At 46.7% G+C, this 22457-nt stretch overlaps 1 protein-coding gene across 2 annotated transcripts in view; it reads left to right on the forward strand.

The window, feature by feature from the left end:
- The window catches only part of LOC146172354 (uncharacterized), a 99632-nt gene that overhangs the window by 32359 nt on the left and 44816 nt on the right, over positions 1–22457 (forward strand). For both annotated transcript variants that reach the window (XM_084585953.1, XM_084585954.1), the window contains exon 7: positions 6272–6371. In XM_084585953.1, coding sequence (XP_084442079.1) covers positions 6272–6371 — 100 coding nt within the window. The remainder of the gene's footprint in view (positions 1–6271; positions 6372–22457) is intronic.

Here is a 22457-nt window from a genome sequence, read left to right on the forward strand (position 1 = left end):
AAGCCTCTGGGGACACTGATGGCTTTCAAAAGGTGCTGAGGAATCCTGCATATCTTGATTCAGTCCTGTCTGTAGTGGCCGCTTTTCAGCTTCACTGATGTACTGTGCTATGTCAGTGCACATTATAAATACCCAGGTGTTCGAAATTTTTGGAGCCCTCTATTACGGAATCCCTCATTCCCCGTGTCACCTTGCGAAGATGAGCCCCCTACCAAGCTTAGCCATTGCAAGGCCTAGAGGTGGAAAACGTAACAAGAAAACAAGGGCATGAACCCTTGTTTGCCGTATGCATTCTCTGCAAGGCAATGCTGTTTTGTGGGAAAGCAACCAAAACAGGCATTTAGGATGAATGTTTTATGCTTACAGTGGCCGGTATTGGCTTAAGGGGGGACACGGCTCTTTGGCACCGAAAATCGGCCTGAAAATCGGATTTTCAATTTTTTCATTTTCGTATTCCTCGCACTATTCCGCATCTGCACGCAAATTTTCATCCTTATACCCCGCGTATTTATGAAGTTATAGCGATTAAAAAATGCAGTACCACACCCACTGCCCTTTAAATTGTGGACAAACGACACCCAATTTCGATCGCCCGGCGCATGAGAACTACGCGCTCCACCGCGGCGATTTTGGTCTCGTTCGAAAGCGCGCGTTTTCGGCTTATTTTTTCTTTCGGAAAGCAACCCTGTGCGCTCCGCCTTCCCCATAAAAAACAAACAAAAAGATAGCATGCAGCGCGTGCTACTATTGGCCGGTTAAGGCACGTGATCAAAATGGCGTCGTTTGGTTGGTTCCGGCAAGCTAGCCCTGAAATGCGGACTCCCAGTGACGTCATTTTGTCTTTCTGCCGATCACGCTAGTGCAACGCGAGAGTCATGCCAGGCGCGAAGAAGTACCGCTCTTTGCACAAGTTCGGGCGAAAGCAACCAAAGAAACGCGTTAAGAATGCGACTTCGTTGCATACTGTGCAAGAAGCAAGTGCCAGTGCTGCGGGATTGTGTGACGATCACGTTGCGGGCGGCGACGCTTCTCCGATTCCGCTGGACAACGGCGCCGTTCTTCGTGCCGACTGCAGTCGTGTACGTATTGATACCGCGCCTGTCACTAACAGTGACATAACTCAAGTGAGTGCCCGTGAGCAGGCTACGCTTGATAGACTGGTATCGACGCCGGCGACGGCACGAAAGACCGCGCTGTTCGCCGATGCAAGTGGTGCGTCCGCAGAGTCAGATGCGGACGGAACAGCCTCCTATGCGGTAATTGACCTCAGCATTGTGAATATCCTTCTGGATGCCGTGCGGTGCAAAACGTGTCGTGGATGCGTGCGTTTAATTACCAGCGACCGGAGCTATGGCCTCGCCGTAAAACTGATCGTGCTGTGCGACAACTGCGGTGAGATTGCGGCCGAGTGGAACTCGCGGAGGGTTGACGGCGAGAAAAGGTGCAATCCTTTTGAGCTGAATATTCTGGCTAGTCGAGCAATGCTGTCGACCGGTAACGGCCAGACAGCAATGAACGATATCTTTTCGGCGATGGGGTTGTCGCGGCGCGGGATGCACAACAAGACGTTTCAACGGCATCTGAAGAACACACTGCAACCCGCTGCTACCCGAGCCGCCACGACCGCTATGGCACAAGCCGCGCAGGCAGTGGCGAAGGTCTACGATGACTTGTGTTTTGGGCATAGGGGGAACATTGCCGTGTGCTACGACGGCACATGGATGACGCGCGGACACTCATCACATATAGGCGTCGGTGCCGTGGTGGAACTCTTCACTGGTTACGTGCTTGATTATGTGGTGTTGTCAAACTTTTGTCTGGGCTGCGAAATTGGTCCCAAGCCAAACACTGACGGCTACGAACTTTGGAAATCACGCCACCAGTGCCAAAAAAACACCAACTCCAAGGCTGGTCAAATGGAAGTAGAGGCTGGCAAAATTCTGTTTGAAAGATCTCTGCAGCGCCACAACATGTGCTACACAACCATGCTATGCGATGGGGACAGTCGCACGTTCAGTGCTCTTAAAGATGCTGCAATCTATGGCTACATTGAAATAGTCAAAGAGGACTGCATAAATCACGTGCACAAGCGTATGGGAGCAGCTTTGCGCAACCTCTTGCAGAGACACAAGGGTGCAGGGAAGCAAAGTCTTGGCGGCAGAGGAAGGCTGACAGCTGATCTAGTTGACAAGCTGGCAATATATTATGGCCGAGCGCTTCGATCAAATGTAGGTGATGTGGATGCCATGCAGCGAGCTGTGATGGCGACATATTACCACATCACATCTACTGATGACTGCCCCAAACACAGTTTGTGTCCTACCGGTGAGAAGTCATGGTGCCGCCACAACGCTGCAAAGGCAAAAGAGGAGCCTGCACCAAAGCACAATTACAGTCTGCCAAGAGATGTGGCTGATGCTCTTTTGCCTGTTTATAGTCGTTTATCAGAGAAGAGCCTGCTGCAGAGGTGCATTCGGGGGAAGACCCAGAACTCGAACGAAAGCTTCCACTCGGTCATCTGGACCTTGATCCACAAAGAGCGGCACTCATCACTGTTTGCTGTGGAAGCAGCCACAGCAGAAGCTGTGCTGCGCTTCAATGCCGGCTGCAAGCATACAGCAGCAGCAATTCTGCAAGAATGCAGTACAAATGTGACAGCAACTGGGTCCAGGAGAGCTGAAGAAAAGGACTTGCACCGTAGCGTACGTTCTGCAAAGAAGCGGGCGGCTTCGCTTGGCGTTGCTAAAACAGAAAAAAGAAAACACCGCGACAGCATGCACCCCGACTATGCTCCTGGTGCATTTTAATAGCATGAGGTCTTTGGGGTTGCCCTTCCTGATTAAATGCCGTGAGGCTTGAGTGCTTCCGACAATCCCCCAATTTTGGTAGTGTTGCATTTTTTAAAGATCAATATCTCTGGTCCTGTTCTTGCTATTGCTTTAAAAATTTTTTTTCTAGAAAGGGAATCCTGCGAGTCTCATGAAACCAAGGTAAATGCAGTGACGACAAAAGAAAATTTGCTGAGAAGGTTATGTTGTCTTCGGTACCCAAATGGAATTTTCCTTTCAAGCGTTTCCTATTGCGTAACTTTGGCTCAAATTGGCATAGGCCATTAATTTTCGCTTCAGATCACTTTCCACCTGTTTCTGATCTTGTTGACATATCAATCATTGACATAATTTACACCTACATGCTGTGAAGTGTTTTTCCTCGTTTTCTCAAAACTGCAATTTTGAGGGTGCTGTAATTTTGGAGGAGAGATATCTCTTAGTCTATTTGTGCTATAGCTCTCATTCTTGTCTTGTTAGAAAGAGAAAACCTTCGACAGTGCCGTAGGACAAAAATATGTACAGTTATTATGCGGCAACATTTACCGAATTAATTATCAATCTTAGGTGCCAACCTGGGCTTTTATTCATAAAAGTTTGACTTATTGTAACTTTGGTTCAAATTCTTCTACCACGTTAATTCATGACTAGCGGCACTCTATGATCCTTCTAGATCACTCTGGCAGGGCTATTCTCCTCATGCCATAAAGTGTTTAGTAATTAACTCACCTCCAAACGAAGAACATGAATTAGGGATTATTTTGAAAGCTATTTCATCTACAAGAAAACTAATCAGATATTTGAAATCAGCATGCAAAAGTACATTAATGGTGCAAGTTTCAGTCAGATCCACCCATAAATAAGGAAAAAAGTTTTAAGAGGGGTGTCCCCCCTTAAGCGCTTAGAAACTGAAACTAAATCTTCTGAGAAGACCTTTCGCTATCCTCTGCTGCGTTATTCTTCCACTGCCTGTTTTTTCTACAGTGAATCTCGTGTGGGATGTGGAATAAACTGGCACGATTTGAAAAAGCTGACAGTTAAGTCAGAATATGCATTTTGAGCCACGTGGTGGGTACTTGTTGCTTGTGTTCAAGGCTGCTGCATCGCACATTGGTGCCACCTCTGTTGTTCTTGATGTCACGTTGGCAGACAAGCCTGCTGTCATGTAACAGTTGTAGCCAAGGTCGTTGTGTGGCAATGACAAAGCAGTCTCTGAGCTGTTTTGGCTTCGTTTCACGACATAATGTTGGAGCCCCTTTTTTAGTCTGCCTGTGCATTGTTCTTGGTGCAGAAGATGCTTCACAACGCACCTGGTCTGTCGATGGCAGTGGCAATGGTGGCGGAACTGCTGTGCCAAAGAGCGCTGAATTGCAAAGTGTGCTAGATGTTGCTGCAGAATTGAGTTTTTGCTCACTTTTGCACTACATCTGCATGAGAATGTTATGAGAATGTAAGAAAAAAAAATCAACACTGAAACTGGCGCTTCCATTTGTTGGCTGCAGACTCACTGCACGACAGTACCTTCGTAAGTAGGGGATGTGGGAATGCTCAAGGCGTTTAATTTGTAAATAAGTTCTGGTGTTTGATTAGAATTGCTTTGCATGTTTTCTGTTTGAAGTATAGAATGAATGTGCAAAAATTGCTCATTTTCCTGCTCCCCTGAACATGGGGTCACAAACAGTGACATTCTTAAAATGGTGCTCACTATAGATTGACAGGCACAACCTTGCGTTTTTTACAGCTTGCTTTTTGCACGTGTGGCTGGTCGCCAGCACGTGGCAGAAGTGCATGCACAGCATTGCTGAGGCCTAAGAAATACTTTGGTGGCTATCAAGAGCCGATGTAGCTGCTGCACCACTATGGAGCGGGAAACAAGTTTGGTACCAAGCGGGGGGTGCACAGCATGTATGTCATGCTGTGAGGCAGCCGGCAGTAAGCCATGAACATGCTAATGAATAATATAAAGAATTGTTCAACTCCCTGTGTACTCTGCAATAATTCGACTTGTTATGGAATTGTGCTGAGAATTTTCTCTGGGTATGGTTGTTGGTGGTGATGCACTATTTGCTCTATGGTTCGCACCATCATGCTTTATCTTGTATGTGCCATAGTGCTGCAGAAGATATCACAGTAGAGGGATTGGTAGCCAGGCGGTCGGTAAGTGATCGGGCCTCTTGCAGCTGTGCGACAGTGGGCTGTGAGAAGCGGCAGGATTGATTGTATTGCAGTAACCTTTCAGCAGTGTGGCAGTCCTGTTTGAAGTCTGCTATCACGTATGTATATTAAAAGGAGTGGTGGGTTCCAGTGGGCTGTAAGAAGTGGCAGGGATGATCGTATGGCAGTAACCATTCAGCAGTGTGGCAGTCCAGTTTGAAGTCTGCTGTCACGTATGTAGTAAAAGGAATAGTGGGTTCGGTTTCAGTGTACCATACGACATTACCGTAACGTGAGGAAGTCACCTTAGGTGGCGCATTTACACTCGTGTCATGGGCACATTCGAAAAAATTTTTAGAGTACAGGACATAACATTCCTGCTGAAAGTTTCCCATTTCAGTCAGTAAGTTGCTTAAAACCCAAATGTGAGGTGGCACTGCATGCACGTGTAGATGTAGAAGTGGTGGCAGAAGAATCTATTTGTATCCATGTAAAAGTATACATAAAACTTTGGACGAAAAATTGTAGTTGTTATGAAACTCCAGCAGGCTGCAGTTTCATAAAATACGCAAAGCCGCACTGTTGGCCCAATCATAAAGGGGCTGCATTGGCATGCTTGTTTCCTACTGTGAAGGCAAGCACATGGTATCAAATGGTACTGTAGGTTTAAAAAAAAAAGTCACACCAATTAAAAAAAAAGCTTATTAAAATATTATGAATCTCATAGAGCTTAACACCTTGTCACTTTTATAGAGTCTCTCTTTGTGTGTTTCGTCTTTAGTTGGCATGCTTCTTGAGCATGAAGGTAGCGGCCATCGACTTTAAGTGAAACGCTCAGTTGTCTCTCACAAATCGGATTGGGGTTGAGCAGGGCTAAGCTTGATTGTGTTAAAATTTCTCTAGGTTAGGATTGAAAGTACATCTGTGACAGCATTATAACGTGCTACCGAAGTGTGCTGGATACTGTGTAGAGAAGCCAACAAACTGGCATTTATCGCCTTATTTTTGCTGCCTTCAGAATTTCTACAAATGCCTTCAAAAGAGTGCTGAACCTTCAAGAAAGGTCTCTGCTTGCTCTCTAGTAAGGATCGCCTGAGTTGCTGTTTGTTCACTGAAGATTAAATTGCGCTGCTCTTGTGCAAATGTTTTATTAAATTTTATATTTGAAATTTTGGCCATATCAAGGTATTTTACAATTTTTCACCTGTTTGCTATAATGGGGCTTTACTGTTAATCTGCTGTTTATTATCCTTTGTGTGCATTGTACTTTTTATTTTCTCATTACACAGACCTAGGAAGAGTGGCACAAAAGGAAAGGGCTGGTGTACAGTTTGTGAGATACACTTTGATTGCACCTTCCTTGACCATCGGCGGACTCAAGACCACAAGGTAAGCAGTGTTGGCATCACTTGGGCCTTAGCGCATATATACGAACTTTGCCCAGCTCTAGATCCTGAAATATTGGCTCTGTAAATATTGAAGTGAAGCAGTAAGCAGGCTAGTGTTTTGCTATTTTCGTTACTTTCGGAGCAATTTTTTAAGGGACGAAATGAATGAACAAATTTATTTAGAAAAAGGGTGGCAGCAGAGAGGCAGGGGTTGGGGCAAAATAAGATACTGTGCTCATGTTGCATTCACAGTATTTAACTAGAAGCTCCTCTGTAAAGAGGCACTGGGGGCAGCTTGATCAAGGCTTTTCTCTCTAAGGCACGAAATGGGTCTGAAGATTGCTGTTAAATATGTGCAATGCATAGAATGAATACTTTTGACCATCCATACTAAGCTTGAGTCCCTATAATGGAGGTAGTAATGTATCACTAATTTGTAAAAACCATGCTGTTCGAAATTCGAGCTGATTGTGATTTCTGCATTAAGAGGGTTTGCTTCCAGCGCGGTAATATGTTCATCGCCAAGGCCTCTGCTGCACACGAGTTCCTTAAGGGGAGAGACTACCCTTGAACACCAACTTTTTTATTTCTTGAGATATTTTAATGAAATTTCCAGGGTATGCGCATAGTACACACATTTGAAGAACTACCAAGTTTCATGGAGCTGGGCTTATCGGTTCTCAAGTTAGAGGAGTATATCAAGATAGTTTACATAGGTCTCTAGGGGCACGCCTGGAGAATTTGCAAAATGTGCTAGAAGTGTGAAATTTGTTATGGTCATTCCTTGATAGTTTCCCCAGGGCAAGACAATTCCCTTTTTCCAAATTTCCTCCCTGAAAAAGTTAAGTACAGCCCCAAATTTAGTGTTAAAATTTACACCTGACTTAACAATATTTTAATTGACTGCCCCTAATTACACATGAAATATTGTGAAAAAAAAACGAATTGTCTTGCCCTTAGAAATTTACTTAGGTATGTAACAAAAAAAAAACCTCATGAAAATTCAATAAGCAGTTCTTGAGATATGACTTTCCTTAGCAGCCACACCCTGCAAAAAATTGATTCTGAGAAAACGGCTCTCAAAGGTTGAGAGAACAATAACTTTTTTGTTTCTCAAGTTATCATGATGAAATTTTCAGGACAGGCTCATGACATTAACAAATGAAAAACCACCAAGTTTCATAGAATTGTGCATGCTGGTTCTCAAGTTACAAAAGCATATCAAATTGGTTTGAATAGGTCCTTTATATCAGGCCTGGAGAAATTGCGAAAGGCATTGGCATTGTGCAATTTGTCATGCTCATTCCTAGGTAGGTTCCTCAGGGCAAGACAAAGCCCTTTTTCTAAATTTTCTTGCTGAAAAATAGCATAGCACAGGATTTTTTGTTATCAATTAGACCTATGTTGATTAATCAAATTAATTATGACAAATTCCAGACATAATATTTTGAATACATGGGCTTCCCTTGCCCTCAAAAATTTATTCAGGTCGAGCCCGCCTATAACGGCCCCACTTAAGACGAACACTCGCTTATCACGAACAAGTTCGGTGCGGCCGTCAAAATATACATTAGGGCTATGGCGCTCGTCTCTACTACAGCGAACATCTGTGCGACTAGCCCATCAGCTACAGCGAATGCCTTGGTGCCGCGGACCACTTTCCACATGCCGAGATCCGTCAATCATGTGCTCTGCAAGCCGCGACAATTGGCATTCCTGATTCCCCCGCGGCATTTCGCCCAAGGCATGATGGGCGGCGCAGACGCAACAAGCGGCTTCGCGGTTTATCTCTCGCGGCTTCCCGGTTTATTTCTCGTGGCATCTCGCCGGAGGAACGAGGAGCGGCCCAAACGCGGCAAGCGACTTCCCGGGTTATCTTCCGCGGCATAAGCGCCGAAACAAAACAAAAAAAGCTAGCCAAGTCTGCACTGAACGCGTGTCACATCTCTAGGCATCGTGAGCGACCACGCAACGTTTACCACGTTGCACGAAATCATTCAGAGGGCACGACGAGAGATCGTAAATCCGGCGATCGCAAAAATCGCGAAAGGCGAAGAACGCACGAAGTACAAAGACAGCCAACAACGACAGCAAGCTAAGAGCGCGCGCACGGAGTTTGGGAATTTTCGGCGCTTGCTCGCTGCTCCGCGGCTGCCGCCGCTTGTTAAATAATTAATTTCGAGTATTTCTACGGCGAGTTGGGCATTGATAATTACAGAAATGGTAGTTTGTAAGACATACTACCGAAATATATAATCTTCCAAAAATTGACTGTTTCGCGATTTTTTAGTTTTCAAAGGTCGCGTCCCCCCTTAAGCGACGCGATGTAACCGATCGCGGTTGAAGCGTTCACAGCAACCGGCGGTAGAGCAGCATCCTCGTCATCGTCCTCGTCGGTCTCTGGGCAGTCAGGAAGGGCTCGCACTTCACGCACAATAGCTTCGTCAGTGCATGGCTCTGCAATGTCGGCGTTGTCACCAGCAGAAACGAAATCGTCCCAGGCAACGTCAGGTCCGGCCAGCTGCGTGTCAACGACGCGTTGCCACAAGTCCTCGTGCGACCGGCCTTCCGGTGGGTGATCTATTGCGTCCTCGCTGCCTGGGCCCATAAAACTCTCCTTGCGGAAGCACTTTGCTATGCACTTCGCGGTGAGTTCCATCCACGCCGCTTTCAACATCTCCACGGCGGCAAGCAAGCTGATGCGAACTGGCATGGCAGCATCAATTGCGATCATGAAGCGCCGCCGGTAGCACACTTTGAATGCATGAACGCATGAATGCCCATATCCAGCGACTGAATTTTGCAGGTTGCATTGGGAAGCAAGAAGAGCACTGTCACCGCACTCAAGGAAGGCTGCACATGGTGCGCCGCACAGTTATCCAGCACGAGCAGGACCTTCCTGTTTTTTCGTGCCATGTCGCGGTCGAACTCGACAAGCCACTCTGCAAATAAGTCATGACTCATCCAGGCTTTTGTATTGTTCCCCTAGTGTATGGGCATGTAGCTGCGAAAGCATCGCGGCTTACGTGACTTGCCAATGACAAAAGGCAGCCGCCGGTCACTGCCGTCCATATTGACACACAGAAGAGCGGTTATGCGCAACTTGCTGTTCTTCCCTCTTGTGCACTTGTCGCCTTTCAAGGCATGCGTTTTAGATGGCAACATCTGATAAAACAACGCAGTCTCGTCGGCATTGTAAACGTCCCGTGGAGCATAGCTCGTGATTGTTGGGAGGTTGTCGGAAAGCCACGCATCGACGTCCTCGTTGTTCACAGACGCGGCCTCGCCGACGACCGCCTTGAAAACAATTCCGTGGCGAGCCTTAAACCGGTGGAGCCATCCATTGCCTGGGCTGAATCGGGAAAGTCCAAAAGGAAGGCGAAGTCTTTAGCCTTGGAGAGCATCAGCGGTCCACTGATCGGAACGTTGCGAGACCGGGCGTCAGCGAACCACTTCAGCAGTGCGTCCTCAACGTCCGCGTAGGCCGCCTTCCGAAGGCACTTTCTAGTCGTCGGGTCGGCATTCACGGTAGCACCAAGAATTTTTTCCTTGCCCTTAGCAATGGTTGAAATGGTCGATTTCGACAGTCCATACTTCCTGACCAGTTCGCAGTTTCTTGCACCTTGAGCAAGTTCATTAACAATGGCCATCTTCGTTGCGATGTCGACAGCTTTCCTTTTAGCACCTGAAGGGGTCGGTGTACAGTCCTCCATCGCACCAGGCACTAGTCAAGCCCTTGGGCTCACGCGTTGAGGCAGCCTTCAACTCCCCGATCTGGGAAAGGCACGGATGCGGCAACGATGTCAACACAGTGCCATCGCACAGAAAGAATCGACGGCGCAATGCCCTCAGTGCGGGGTGGCAACGGAGCAACAAATGGAGAACCGGTTTGAGCCGGTAGAGCAGGCGCCTGACTTTCCGGATTGGCTGACGCAGATCACGTGGATGCATCACAGTGACGCGGGCGGCACCACTTTCTCTTTCGTCACTGCGCGCGCGCGCTTTTTCGTTTTCGGTTTGAGCCAGTAGAGCAGGCGCCTGACTTTCCGGATTGGCCGACGCAGATCACGTGGATGCATCACAGCGACGCGGGCGGCACCACTTTCTCTTTCGTCACTGCGCGCGCGCGCTTTTTCGTTTTCATTTTTCAATGCGCACTTTTTTTTTTTACTTTATTTTACCCGCAAAGGAGCGCCGGGGGACGCTTTGTGCGCTCTGTGTTCGTGTCGTGTCAGGGGAACACAAAGTGCGCGAAATTCGCCTGCCGCGGGTTCGCAGTCGAGCGAAACCGCGCCAAACACCGCCGGCTCGGCCAACTACGGGGGCCCGACAGCTTTGCGTTCGCTCTAACCGAGTGTTGAGGCCACAACAGTTCGTGTGAGACACTGTGCCATTGCCCCAATATATATTTTGACAGTAGCACCGCCCTCGTTCGTACTAAGCGAGCGTTCGTTATATCTGCGGCTGTTATAAGTGGGCTGGACTGTATTTCAGTTCCACCAAGAATTACGGAAAGAAAAAGAAAAAATGCGGTATTGGAGAGAAGAAAGTCTTTGCTGCAAAAACTGCGCATTGCACAAAGCACTGCTTGAATACGCGTCCACGAAGGAGCTTGACATTGCGTCTGGGTATAAGGTAGACCTCTGCTATGTGACTTCGCAGGCAGCAGTATCTGCTATATACTGGTTATCACGAAATAGAACCATGATGTGATGGGAACTGGAGCTACATATCTGAGGAGGATCAGCACGCACGGAATCAAGTCGTTGACCTGTTGCGCTTCGCCGGCAAATTCACGTGGCTGGGGGTTTTAGCCAGTAACATATAGAATATGGGATCTGCTATATGGTTGATTACACGCTAACGAGATACATCAGCTGCTAAACTTTCAGACAGAGGATGGGAACAGTAGTGCGTGCGCTTCACTGGTAACTGTGAAAGTCCACAGAGCGCAGTGTTTATTAGGCAAGAAAAAACAAAAGCAAGAAAAAACATTAAGCTCTTTCGTGTATGCATAATGATATCGCAGATATGTTTTACACCCGGGAGCAATATCAATATATTTTGCACTTTCATGGACGCGTATTTGAGTAGCGTATCAAGGAATGGCCCGGAGCAACAACGAAGGTTTTGCCATTTTTAGCTATGCTGTTACCACCGTTCGCAAGAAGTTTTGGTAGTGTAGTATCACTTCACAAAGTAAAATTGGAATGTAGGAAGCGGGGACAAGTCAATCGTCTATTATTCCGTTATTTTTTGGTTTGAATGCGAACAATTACACGGAAATCACAGCACAGAGCAGACGCAGCTAACACGACGGCAGCAGCTGCAGCCGACGCACTCAACCCTTGAACATGGCGTCACGTAGCGCGGTTCGCTGAAGGTCCGATAGATGGCAGCAATTTTGCATAAGGTCTATTGCGAATGGTGGGAAGAAATCTGGCCCGCACTGGCGGCGTACAGACGGGCAGAAGGCACGCAGGATGGCAGCGGACGGGGCATGCGCTGGACGTGTTCTCTATCTCGCTAAGAAACAACAGCATTCCTCGCAATCGTAAGCAATATTAACATCGGTCAGCTATTCGATTCAAGACGGCAGCGCAATCAAGCGCATTTTCAAGTCATCCAACAGAAAAGGAAATAGTTTGGGTGCAGCGTTCCGGTTGGTGTAAGTGCATCTCCACAGCGCTTCTAACCACCTTTGTGGCTGTAAATTTTGGCTATGCATACCCCAGTATTACTTGCTATCTGTGGCTAATTGCGGCCAGTAAGCGGCATGTCTGCCTTTACGGCTGGTGTATGCCAAACGGAACACTACCGTGTGATGCAGCACGCTTGTGTTGATGGACGGCCAGATACTTGACACCGGCACACTTGTCTAGGGCTCTGAAGCGGTGAACTGTCGGTCTAAGAGAAAGGGTTTTGTTTTAACACTTATTTCCTTCACACTGCCGGGCATTGTCCGAGCGCTCTTGGCACGCTTGTTCAAGCCTGCGTTGTATTAAAATTCATTGTAAAATCCGTCCGCTTCAGCGGGAGGCGCCGTGGTGCCATGGGAACACAACCAGAAGAGTGCGATCAGTTTCGCTCACTCAAAACTGCGACGCTGAGCGGTGTCACTGACTTGACACGGCACATGTAAACGACAAGATGCGCTAGGAAATATGATGCGCTACCGTCGCATTCATATAAACACGGCTTTAGAGACCTTCGGTTGTCCTTTCTTCGCGCTACATGTCCTGCCCATGCCCATTTCTTCTTAATTTCAACTAGAATGTCAGTAACTGGAGTTACTTCTCTGACCTACTCTGCACGCTTCCTATCTGTTAACGTTACACCTGCCATTTTTCGTTCCATAGCCCTCTGTGTTGTCCTCAACTTAAGTAGAACCCTTTATGTAACCTGCATGTTTCAGCCCCATAGGCAAGAGTGCCGGTAGGATGCAACTGTTATGCAATTTCCTCTTGAGTGATACTGGTAAGCTGCTAGTCATATAGGCCATCAATCATTCTTTGTAGTTTGTCCCCTGAGTTACTTAGCAAGGTAATGTCATCAGCAATCTACCCTTATCCCTAACTGTTCCCATTCCAAGTGTCTGAATACTTCCTCTAAGCAAGCTGTGAATAGTACTGAGGAGATTGTGTCTCCTTGCCTAACACCTTTCTTTATAGGAATTTTGTTACTTTATTTATGCAGAACTGTGGTTGCTGTGCAGCTACTATATATTTTTCAGTACTTTCACGTACGGCTCGTCTACACCGTGATTTCGCAACGTCTGCATGACCGCCGAGGTTTCAACCAAATCAAATGCTTTCTCATAGTCAATGAATGCTATGCATAGGGGCTCATTATATTCCGAGCACTTTTCTATTACTTGGTTGATAGTGTGGATGTGATCGATGGTAGAGTACCCTTTCTGAAATCCTGCTTGATCCTTTGGTTGATTGAAGTCTAGGGTTGTCCTAATCCTATTAGCGATTACCTTAGTGAATACTTTGTACATAACAGATAGTAAGCTGATTGGTCTGTAAGTTTTCAAGTTCTTAGTGTCCCCTTTCTTGTGAATTAAGATAATGTTAGCGTTCTTCCATAATTCCGGTACTTCCGATGTCATCAGGCATTGCGTAAACAGAGTGGTCAGTTTTCCTAGCACGATGCCCCACCCCATCCTTCAACAAATCTGCAGTTACCTGATCCTCTGCAGCTGCTTTCCCCCTTTTCACAGTTTCTAAAGCTTTCTTAACCTCGTCCTTCGCCACTGGCAGAACGTTCGACTGTTTTTCACTGCAGCCAATTTCATTCTTGTCCTGACTACTATGGCTACTGTAGAGGTCCTTATAGAAGATTATCTTGTCCATGTTAGTAATGACATTTCCTGCCTTGTCCCTCAGCGCATACATCTGAATTTTGCCTATGCCTAATTTCCTCTTTACCGCTTTCAGGTTACGACCGTTCTTTAGAGCTTACTAAATTTTCCCCATGTTATACTTCGTTATGTCGGCGACTTTACGCTTATTCTGTCTGGTCTGTTGGGTTGGAGGCTTTCATACTTTGGTGTTTCTTAATGAAATCTTTCGTCTCCTTAGATAGTTTACCGGTATCATATCTAACAATTCTACCACCTACTTCTACCGTGCACTCAGTAATGATATCTGAAATTATTTTTCATTGCCTCTAGGCTAAGATCGGCTTCCACGGTTAGCACTGAATATCTATTCTGCAGCGAGAGCTGGAATTCTTCTATTTTTTCCCTTACCGCTAATTCGTTGATGGACTTCTTCCTCACTAGTCTGTTCTGTTCCCTTTTCAAATCCAGATTAATTCGGGACCTTACCATCCTCTTGTCACTGCATCGCATCTTTCCTATTACCTCTACATCCCGCATAATGCCGTAGTTAGAACACAGTATGAAGTCAATTTCATTTTTATTCTTCCCGTTATGGCTTTTTCGTGTCCTCCACTTCCGGTTATTCAGTTTGCTGAAGAAGGCATTCATGATTCGCAAGTTAATTCGTTCAGCAAACTCAACTGATACCTCCCCCCTGCTATTGCTTAACCCAGTGCCATAGTTGCCCACTGCCTGGTCTCTAGCTTGCTTTCAGCCTACCTTGGCATTGAAGTCGCACATCGGAACAGTATACGGTGTTCTTATTTTCCCCATTGCCAGTTCTACATCTTCATAAAAGCTTTCGACTGCCTGGTCATCATGACCACATGCTAGGTACATATGCTTGCACAACCTTCAGTTTATACCGCTTATCAAGCCTAATTACGATGCCTGCCACCCTCCCATTAATGCTATTGAATTCATCTGTATTACCAACTATATTCTTATTGACAAGGAAACCTACTCCCAGTTCTCGTCTTTCCTGTAAACTTCGATAACACAGTACATGCCTGTCCTTCAGTACAGTATATGCCTCATTCGGCCTCCTAACCTCACTAAGCCTTATGATATCCCATTTCATACCCTCTAGTTCCTCTAACAGCACTGCTAAACTTGCCTCACTAGCAAGGGTTCTCTGACCAAGGGTTCTCTGGCATTGCACATTGCCAGGGTCAGTTTCCAATGGCAGCCTGCCTGGAACCAGAAATTCTTAGCTCCCCCTGCTGCATCACAGGTCTGACCACTGCCATGGTCAGTTGCTCTGCAGCCGCTGGTGACTGAGGGCTGGGGTTTTATAAGACTATTCATGAGAATCTGTGCAAATCAGTACAAAAGTACTTTTTGTCGCATAAGCCATGTGTAGAATTCACTCGCTTTCGGTGCTTCGTGTGAGGCACCATGCCATCCTAGCATGGCATCTTAATCTTGAAAGCTTGCTCTCAGCCACATCGATCTCTTTGACCCATGCAGAGGCTGCAGTTACGAGGCCATCAAAAACTGTTATTCCTCGCGAAAGGACCTTGTTCTTGTCACACGGCATTGTTGGCCCTCTTTTCAAAGGGTGCTTCGTTGAAATCCTGAAATAGGCTCGAGTAGTATAATCTGCAGTATATAAAACTCTTGCAAGCACATATAGTGTAAGCTGTAAATGTCCGTCTCTTTTTTTAAAGAACACGTAACACTATAGCACGTCTACCACCATTATAAGTCATTTAATCTTTTCACTGCGACTTCTGAAATGACTCATGAAACCGCTCACGCACACCTCCTGCTACTCCCGAGTGTACTCGTATTGTCTCTGGAAGACACAAAACTATGCGAATTGGTTTGCATAGAATTGAGACATAGTTGTCAGTGTGAGCAACATGGACAAGGTAGATGTAAGACAATACGGTGCTGTATTGTCTCACTTGTACCTTGTTCGCACTGTTTGCGCTGTTAAACTATGTCTCATTAACTCTCGTCTCTGCCCCTCCCGATAGTACCCGTGTAAAAATAAATATCGCCGGCATGTTGCGCCATGTGCGGAAAGGCCATGTAAACACTGAACTTGTAGGATAAATATTAGACAACAGGCAGAGCGGACATTTCTAAATCAGCATCATCATTATCATCAGCGCGTCGCTTCATTGCTGCCTCAGCAGCGCAGTGATGGCGAGTCAGTGTGCGTTGTGCATCCGTGCTTTGAGGGACAAATATATTCAGGAACTGTTCATGAATTCAGATTCAGGTAAAGCGAAGATAGCAAGGAAGAGCAGAGCCTCTGCCACCTAAGAATGTGAGGAAGAAGAGGAAACCCGATGACCGGAATGCAAAATGCTTGTATGCTCTGCAGAGCATTGTAGTGTACTCATAAATTGAGCATTGTGTACTCATAAAATTTCCACGAAACTAACAAGCAAGAAAACAAGTTTGGCCAGTAAAAAAAGAAAAAAAAAAACCCGGCAGGAGATGAGATGCAGTCACAAAAAAACTTGTCATTGGAAGGTTAAGCGGTGAGAAAAGCTTGTCATTGGAAGGTTAAGCGGTGAGAAAAGCTGTGAGCATAATTTTAACAAAATTCCAAACCTAAGAGCTAAGATCAGCCTGGCACTTTTGGTAGGCTGAGAAAACAAAAAAGGCTGCCATGCGAATTCACATTTGCTGTGCTCATTCTATTTAAAGTATGACAGCATTTATTTATCTGCAATGGCAGGGGATTTCAGTGTGGTGAAACCAGTGCGCAAAGGTTAAGTAGGCTGCGTCCTGTCAAAATTGTTGCTTTTTGTGTGTCATTTCAGGGTGTGTCTTTATTTGTTTCTGGGGAGCTTGAAAGGGGTTGCCTCACTAAAGGCTTTGATCACTGTAGCCCAAGCTGCTGCTATTCGAGTATCATGTTTCTCAGCAGTGTGTCGTGCCATGCCTCTCGCAAGTTGACTTCACTCAGCCAATGAGTGGATATCTAGCCACATCAGGTAACTAAGGGCATAGCCAAATCCACATCCATAGTCTGTTTATTCTACAACTCCACACTTGCCTTGCTTGCAGCACACTTAATTAAAGCGCTGCTGCAGATTTAAGTGATGCAGCAAGTGTGATTTTGCTCAATTTTGTGGAGTGCTTCTATTGTTGCACTTTATTGGGGTGTCTAAAACACAGCTGTCCATAATGGCAAAGGGTCTCCATGGCTTCTTTCAGTATGCAGGGTGGTAGAGCTGGAGCTTTTTCACGGGTGGCGTTGTATGTGAGGAGGTTTCACCGCACAAATGGTTAACAGGTGTGACGAGTGCAGTGTTTCGGCATGCTGGAAGAACAAATGCTGTGCTGAGAGAAGCGCGCATCGGTACCGCATTGGTAGAGCGACCAATAGCAGCCGTTGCGCAAGCTGGGCAGGGAAGCCTCGAAAGTAAAAATAGCATAAAAACCTGCATATAATATGGACCCACATATGATACGAGGTGTAATTTCGGGATAGTGAAAACAGAGAAAAAAGTTTTCATGAGCGTATAATGTAAGCGAAGAAAGATTAACGAAAATACTTTTTTGCTCTACGTTTTGTGGTTGCTTCGCGAGGCATACGTGCTTTTGCATCCAACGTCATCCCGCGGCAGGCGTCATGAATTGTGCTGCTCACCTTCATGTGCAGATGCTTTTCTTTTCATGCCGACACGTTTGATTGAAAAATTTTATGCATTGTGAGGAGAACAGCAGCTTACATTCACTCCGGCAATCGCAGAAACCACGTGGTCCTCCCATTGGAGTAAACCAATAGGCTGCTACTGGCAACGTTACTTGAACCAGCTTCTGTTTAAAAACTCCGGAGCGCCGCGTGGCGCCGCCGCTGCCTTGCGCGGCAATTGGTGCTACAGTCGAGCCGGCATGTTTGCCGGTGGTTGCAGGTGTTTCTGCCGCGTGCGAGCGAGTTCAAAGCGCTGGCTTGACGTCGAGGAACCCTAGCGGCTCCAGAAATAGTGAATTTAGTATTCCTATTCCCTTGATTTTTTTTTTTTTCATAGTTCGCTGAGTTAACAGATTCCATTCATGTAGGCGGCCTGGTGCACAAAGTCTCCACTGCACTTGATAACGGTGGCAGGAAGGATAGGAAACAAACTGCTTTATTATTTTAGCTATTTTGAAAGCGTGCGGGTGTCTGTGTGTTTGAGAAGTCCTTTCCGTGCTTGAAGGTCACTCCCTCTCCATGTTACTATGCACACTCAGTCAATGGACGACTAAATCGCGCTCAAAGAACATTTCCGTGCGGACCGGGCGCGTTACTTTTCGAAAAATTCTGAAAAAAGGCAGTGCGCGCGGTGTGAAGAACGTATATAGTGCGCTCGTCCACATTTGACCACGCCTCCATCCCTCTCCAAGTTCCCGCGCTCTGTTTACAGTGCAATGCAACATCAACTTGCCTGGCAGCATGTGTAGTGCAATTAGTGTAGTGAAAATTATTGCTGGGCAATGGTACTCGCTACAAGTTGTCCAAACATACAGATATGACTTGATGTTGTAGCATAATGTTCGCATTTAATCGCAGTTAACTAATTATGACAATCAATAGAGAGGTGCAATTATATTCCTTATAAGCTATCCAACGACATAGGATTTCATGCTGTAGCATGAAGTGAAATTTTTAATCATAGATAACTAATTAACGACAACTTAAGTCCTGCAGTTAGTCTAGCGCAAGTATACTTTACATAAGCAATCGAACAATAAATAACGTAATGATGTAGCGTAAAGTATAATCACAATTAAAAAATAAATTGAATAAATTTAAAATGCAGTCAGCGTAAAATATAATCACAATTATTCTAATTAACAGGTTACAATTGAGAACTACAATTATTTCAGCGCAATCATATTTGCATAAGCTCTACACAGCCACTGTGGACAAATTGTGTACACACATTCCGTACACGGCGGGTAAGAAGCAATAATGCTGGTTATTAAAATTGCCTATTGATCCTATGCTTGCACGCTCATTTTATTTCACATTACTTAACCAACAACTGGGAATAGTCCCTATTTGTTCTGTCAGATTGCACGACCGGCAGTTTTTCATGCCGCTCTGCCGCTATGCCGCTATTTTCATACTTCACTATTGCAATTTCCAAGTGTGGTGAGGGAAACGCGGTTGAATTGCAAATCCTGCTGTAGAAGCTTTTGAACATATAGACAATTCGTCTTAACTAAGATGTACAGAAACATCCATTTGCTCAAAAGCAGGCCTTCTGGCGATTGATTGTTACCACAAATCGTGCAAAATTTACCAGAAAAGTATCGCCTTCCCAGTTGGCGAAAATAAGCCAAACATCCCGCGTGCGCTGCTGCTACATATGAGCTACATGTGAGCGAAAAAGGGAGCGACACGACAAGGTGGCGCTGCAAAAGTGATCGTTCGCTGTGTCGCATACTTGGGAAGATGTACATACACGCGACAGCACGAACCGACGGCAACGCGAAATGGGATGACGCTCTGTGTTGCTGGCATAGTACGCATCCTTCTATGATGTAGTACAGTCAAAGCTCGTTAATTCAAACTCGAAGGGGCCGAGAAAATTGTTCGAATTAACAGTCGGGCACTGGAATGAGCGCCATCGTGGCCCACCGTGCTGGCCGAGCCCACATGTTGACTCATTACCATGAGTAAAGAGGGCTAGGCGCTACTGCACGTTTACGGAGGGTGATTCCGATAATTTTTGCAATCGAACCGCTACGGCGAATGAACGGGACTAATCGGTCAGTCATGCGCCGCAAACAAGAACCGGAATGCATTCGTGTGAGTAGCGAACTTCAAAACATGTTTATTTACACGGAAAAATAATCGGTAATGTGCGTTTGCTTGCGTTTCTTGTGCCGCAACTCCACAAGCATCGACTGCAGCTTGCCCCAAGAGTTCCAGCGCAGGATCCGTATTCTCATCGGCGGAGAAGTATCGTGCAGCGAGATCGAGCGCCGACGCTACTTCACATGCACTAGGGGGTGGCACCGGATCGTCGCCTTCGTCGGACTCTTCATCGCTTTCAGCCGTGTTCGCCACCCGTGAGCCCTGTGGAGCACATGCAGCCGCGATTATATCCTCATTACTCAAGAGCCCAGACGTCTCCACACTGTTGTCAACGTAGGCTTCAAAGGCGACACCCTCCGACAAAGCCGCGTAGCCACGGTCGAGCTCGACGGAGTCACCATCAGACGAAGCCTCCGCTACCTCCGCGCAGCATGCTTCTGGGGCGTCACCGAAGCCACACTTGCGGAAACAATTTTTGATAGTTTCCGGCTTGACGGTATTCCACGATGATGCCAGCATGTGGACAGCTCCAAGCAAATCGATGTCGTACGACTTGCCACTGTCCAAACAAAGGAGAAGTCTCTCTAGGAGGTGCCGCCTGTAAAGCGTTTTTAAGTTCTGAATAACTCCAAGATCCATAGGCTGGAGCACAGAAGTCATGTTTTTAAGCAAAAATGCCAAGCGGATTGCTGTCAGTCCACTCACGTCACAATGAGCTGTACAGTTGTCCACGAACATGAGAACATTCCTGTTCTGTGCAGCGAATTTCCTGTCTAGCTTGCGCAGCCAGTCGGTGAAAATTTCCCGTGTCATCCTCGACTTTTTGTTTGCGGTGTAATCAACAGGAAGAGTCTTGATGCCTTTAAAACAGCGAGGCTTCTCTGCCTTGCCGATCACCAGCAAGCGGCACCGTTCCGTGCCCGTCGCATTTGCGCACATCATGACGGTGATTCTTTCTTTGCTTCTCTTTCCGCCAGCACAAGTGTCGCCTTTTTAAGTGACGGTCTTGTTGGGGAGCAATTTGAAATACAGCGCCGTCTCGTCAGCATTAAATACATCGCTGAGCGCATAATCAGCGAGGAGTTCCTTCAGTTCACTGGAGACCCACTGTTCACACGTTTCCTTGTCGACTTCAGCTGACTCCCCACAAACGTTTCTAAATGTCAGCCCGTGATGCGCCTTGAAATGCGACAGCCAGCCTTCCGATGCGCCGAACTCGCTGATGCCCATTTGGCTGGCAAAGACTGCAGCCTTTGCAGCAATTATGGGCCTGCTTAACGGAATGTTCCGGCTGCGAGCTTCTTTTATCCATGCCATTACGGCACTCTCCACTTTAGGATGGGCCGATGTCCGTAGCCTTTTGCGAGAGGGCTCCATAACGTCTTTACGAAAGGCAGCACTGATCGATTCCTTGTTCCTGAGATAACGTTGACAGCGTGCTCTTCTTGATGTCGTACTTTTGGCTATATCCGTCTTGGATAGGACACCACGTTCCACCTCACTCAAAATCTCCATTTTCGCCTTGAGGTCCTTTGCCATGTATTTACCGCGGTTTGCCATGGCGGTCACAATTAATGAGTCGTCGCTGGCAAAGCGGTGAGGCAACGAAAACGGTAAAACTTGGACCACCGCGGCACGAACAAATGCACGGCACCGACTACTGCGGTGCGCACACAACGTGACTGCAGGACAAAAAGAAAAAAGGCTTGTCAAAAGCGCACCCAGCAACCGCGGTGCAGCCAAAACCTGCAACGGCTTGCGCCAGACCGTTGGTGTGATGGAGCCTGGCGGCACCCGGCAGCGAAAATCTGTTACGGCATGCACCGGAATGCTCGCTGTGACTGTTGAGTGCGCACCTCGTCTCGCGCGTGCGGGCAGATTTGAAAGATTTTGTTTTTTGCGTCTTTAGTAATCTTTCTGCGCATTGTACACGGTATGGGCCGACTTCTGTCTGCAAGGAGCTGTGTGAGCCACGGGCTCCTAGTTCGAATTAACCGTTGTGGATACTGGCATGTTCGAATTATCGGGCGTTTTCTCCTATTGAAATACATAGGGCCATGCCGGGACCCGAGCGTCAGTTCGAATTAACCGCAAGTTCGAATTAACGAGGTTTTACTGTACATCGCAGAACTATTTGCTAATGTAACAGTCGGAACAATTGCAAGAATTGAATTATCTTGCAACAAGATGCAAAACAAAATGCATTTAGAGAACACCATATTGAGTTTGAGGTGCTTAACATGTGTTAACTTGTGCTATACAAGTGGTCACGTGACCTTGTTTTTTGGGGGGGGGGGGGGGGGGGGGGTTGAGATTAGACGTTTGTTGAATCCTTGCACCATTGTTGGTACAAAGCTAGAAATTTACTGGGCAAAGCACAATCATAAGGCAACACTGAAAAAAATAAAGCGTGCGAAATGAGTGGCAGTGACGTACGCTACGTCACTGCCGCGCATCCACCTCATGATCGCGCATTCACTTCTGGGCGAACGAGCGAAATTTTCTATTTCGGCAGATCCGAGCCATGAGCCAAGTGACACATGCATTTCTTTCACGCGACGCGGAGCTTTTCGCGTAAATTCATGGAGCTCAGCCTGAAGAATTGTTGCTTGCAAAATTTCACGTTAGTTCTTAATCTTTTTGCAACTGCCAATGTCGCAGCTGCTGAAAAATAAAAATCACGCTCGCATTATTGCTTTAGATAAATTATTACTTCGGAAATGCTGCCCTTCGCCTACCGCGCACCAGCATTCGCTGCCACTCCACAGCAACAGTCAGGAGCCGGCTTCGATTGCCACGCTACCTACCTTGGGAAGCCGCCGGCGCTGCCCGTGATGTACAGCGGACGTGGGGAGTTTTCAAACTGAAGCTGGCTCTAATAACGGCTACCAGCTTGGATGCTGGACAAGAGAGCACGAGCTGTCATTTAG

Source organism: Amblyomma maculatum, unplaced genomic scaffold (assembly GCF_055883805.1).
Source record: "Amblyomma maculatum isolate TAMU_Amacu unplaced genomic scaffold, ASM5588380v1 scaffold_13, whole genome shotgun sequence".
Classification (NCBI taxonomy): Eukaryota; Metazoa; Arthropoda; class Arachnida; order Ixodida; family Ixodidae; genus Amblyomma; species Amblyomma maculatum.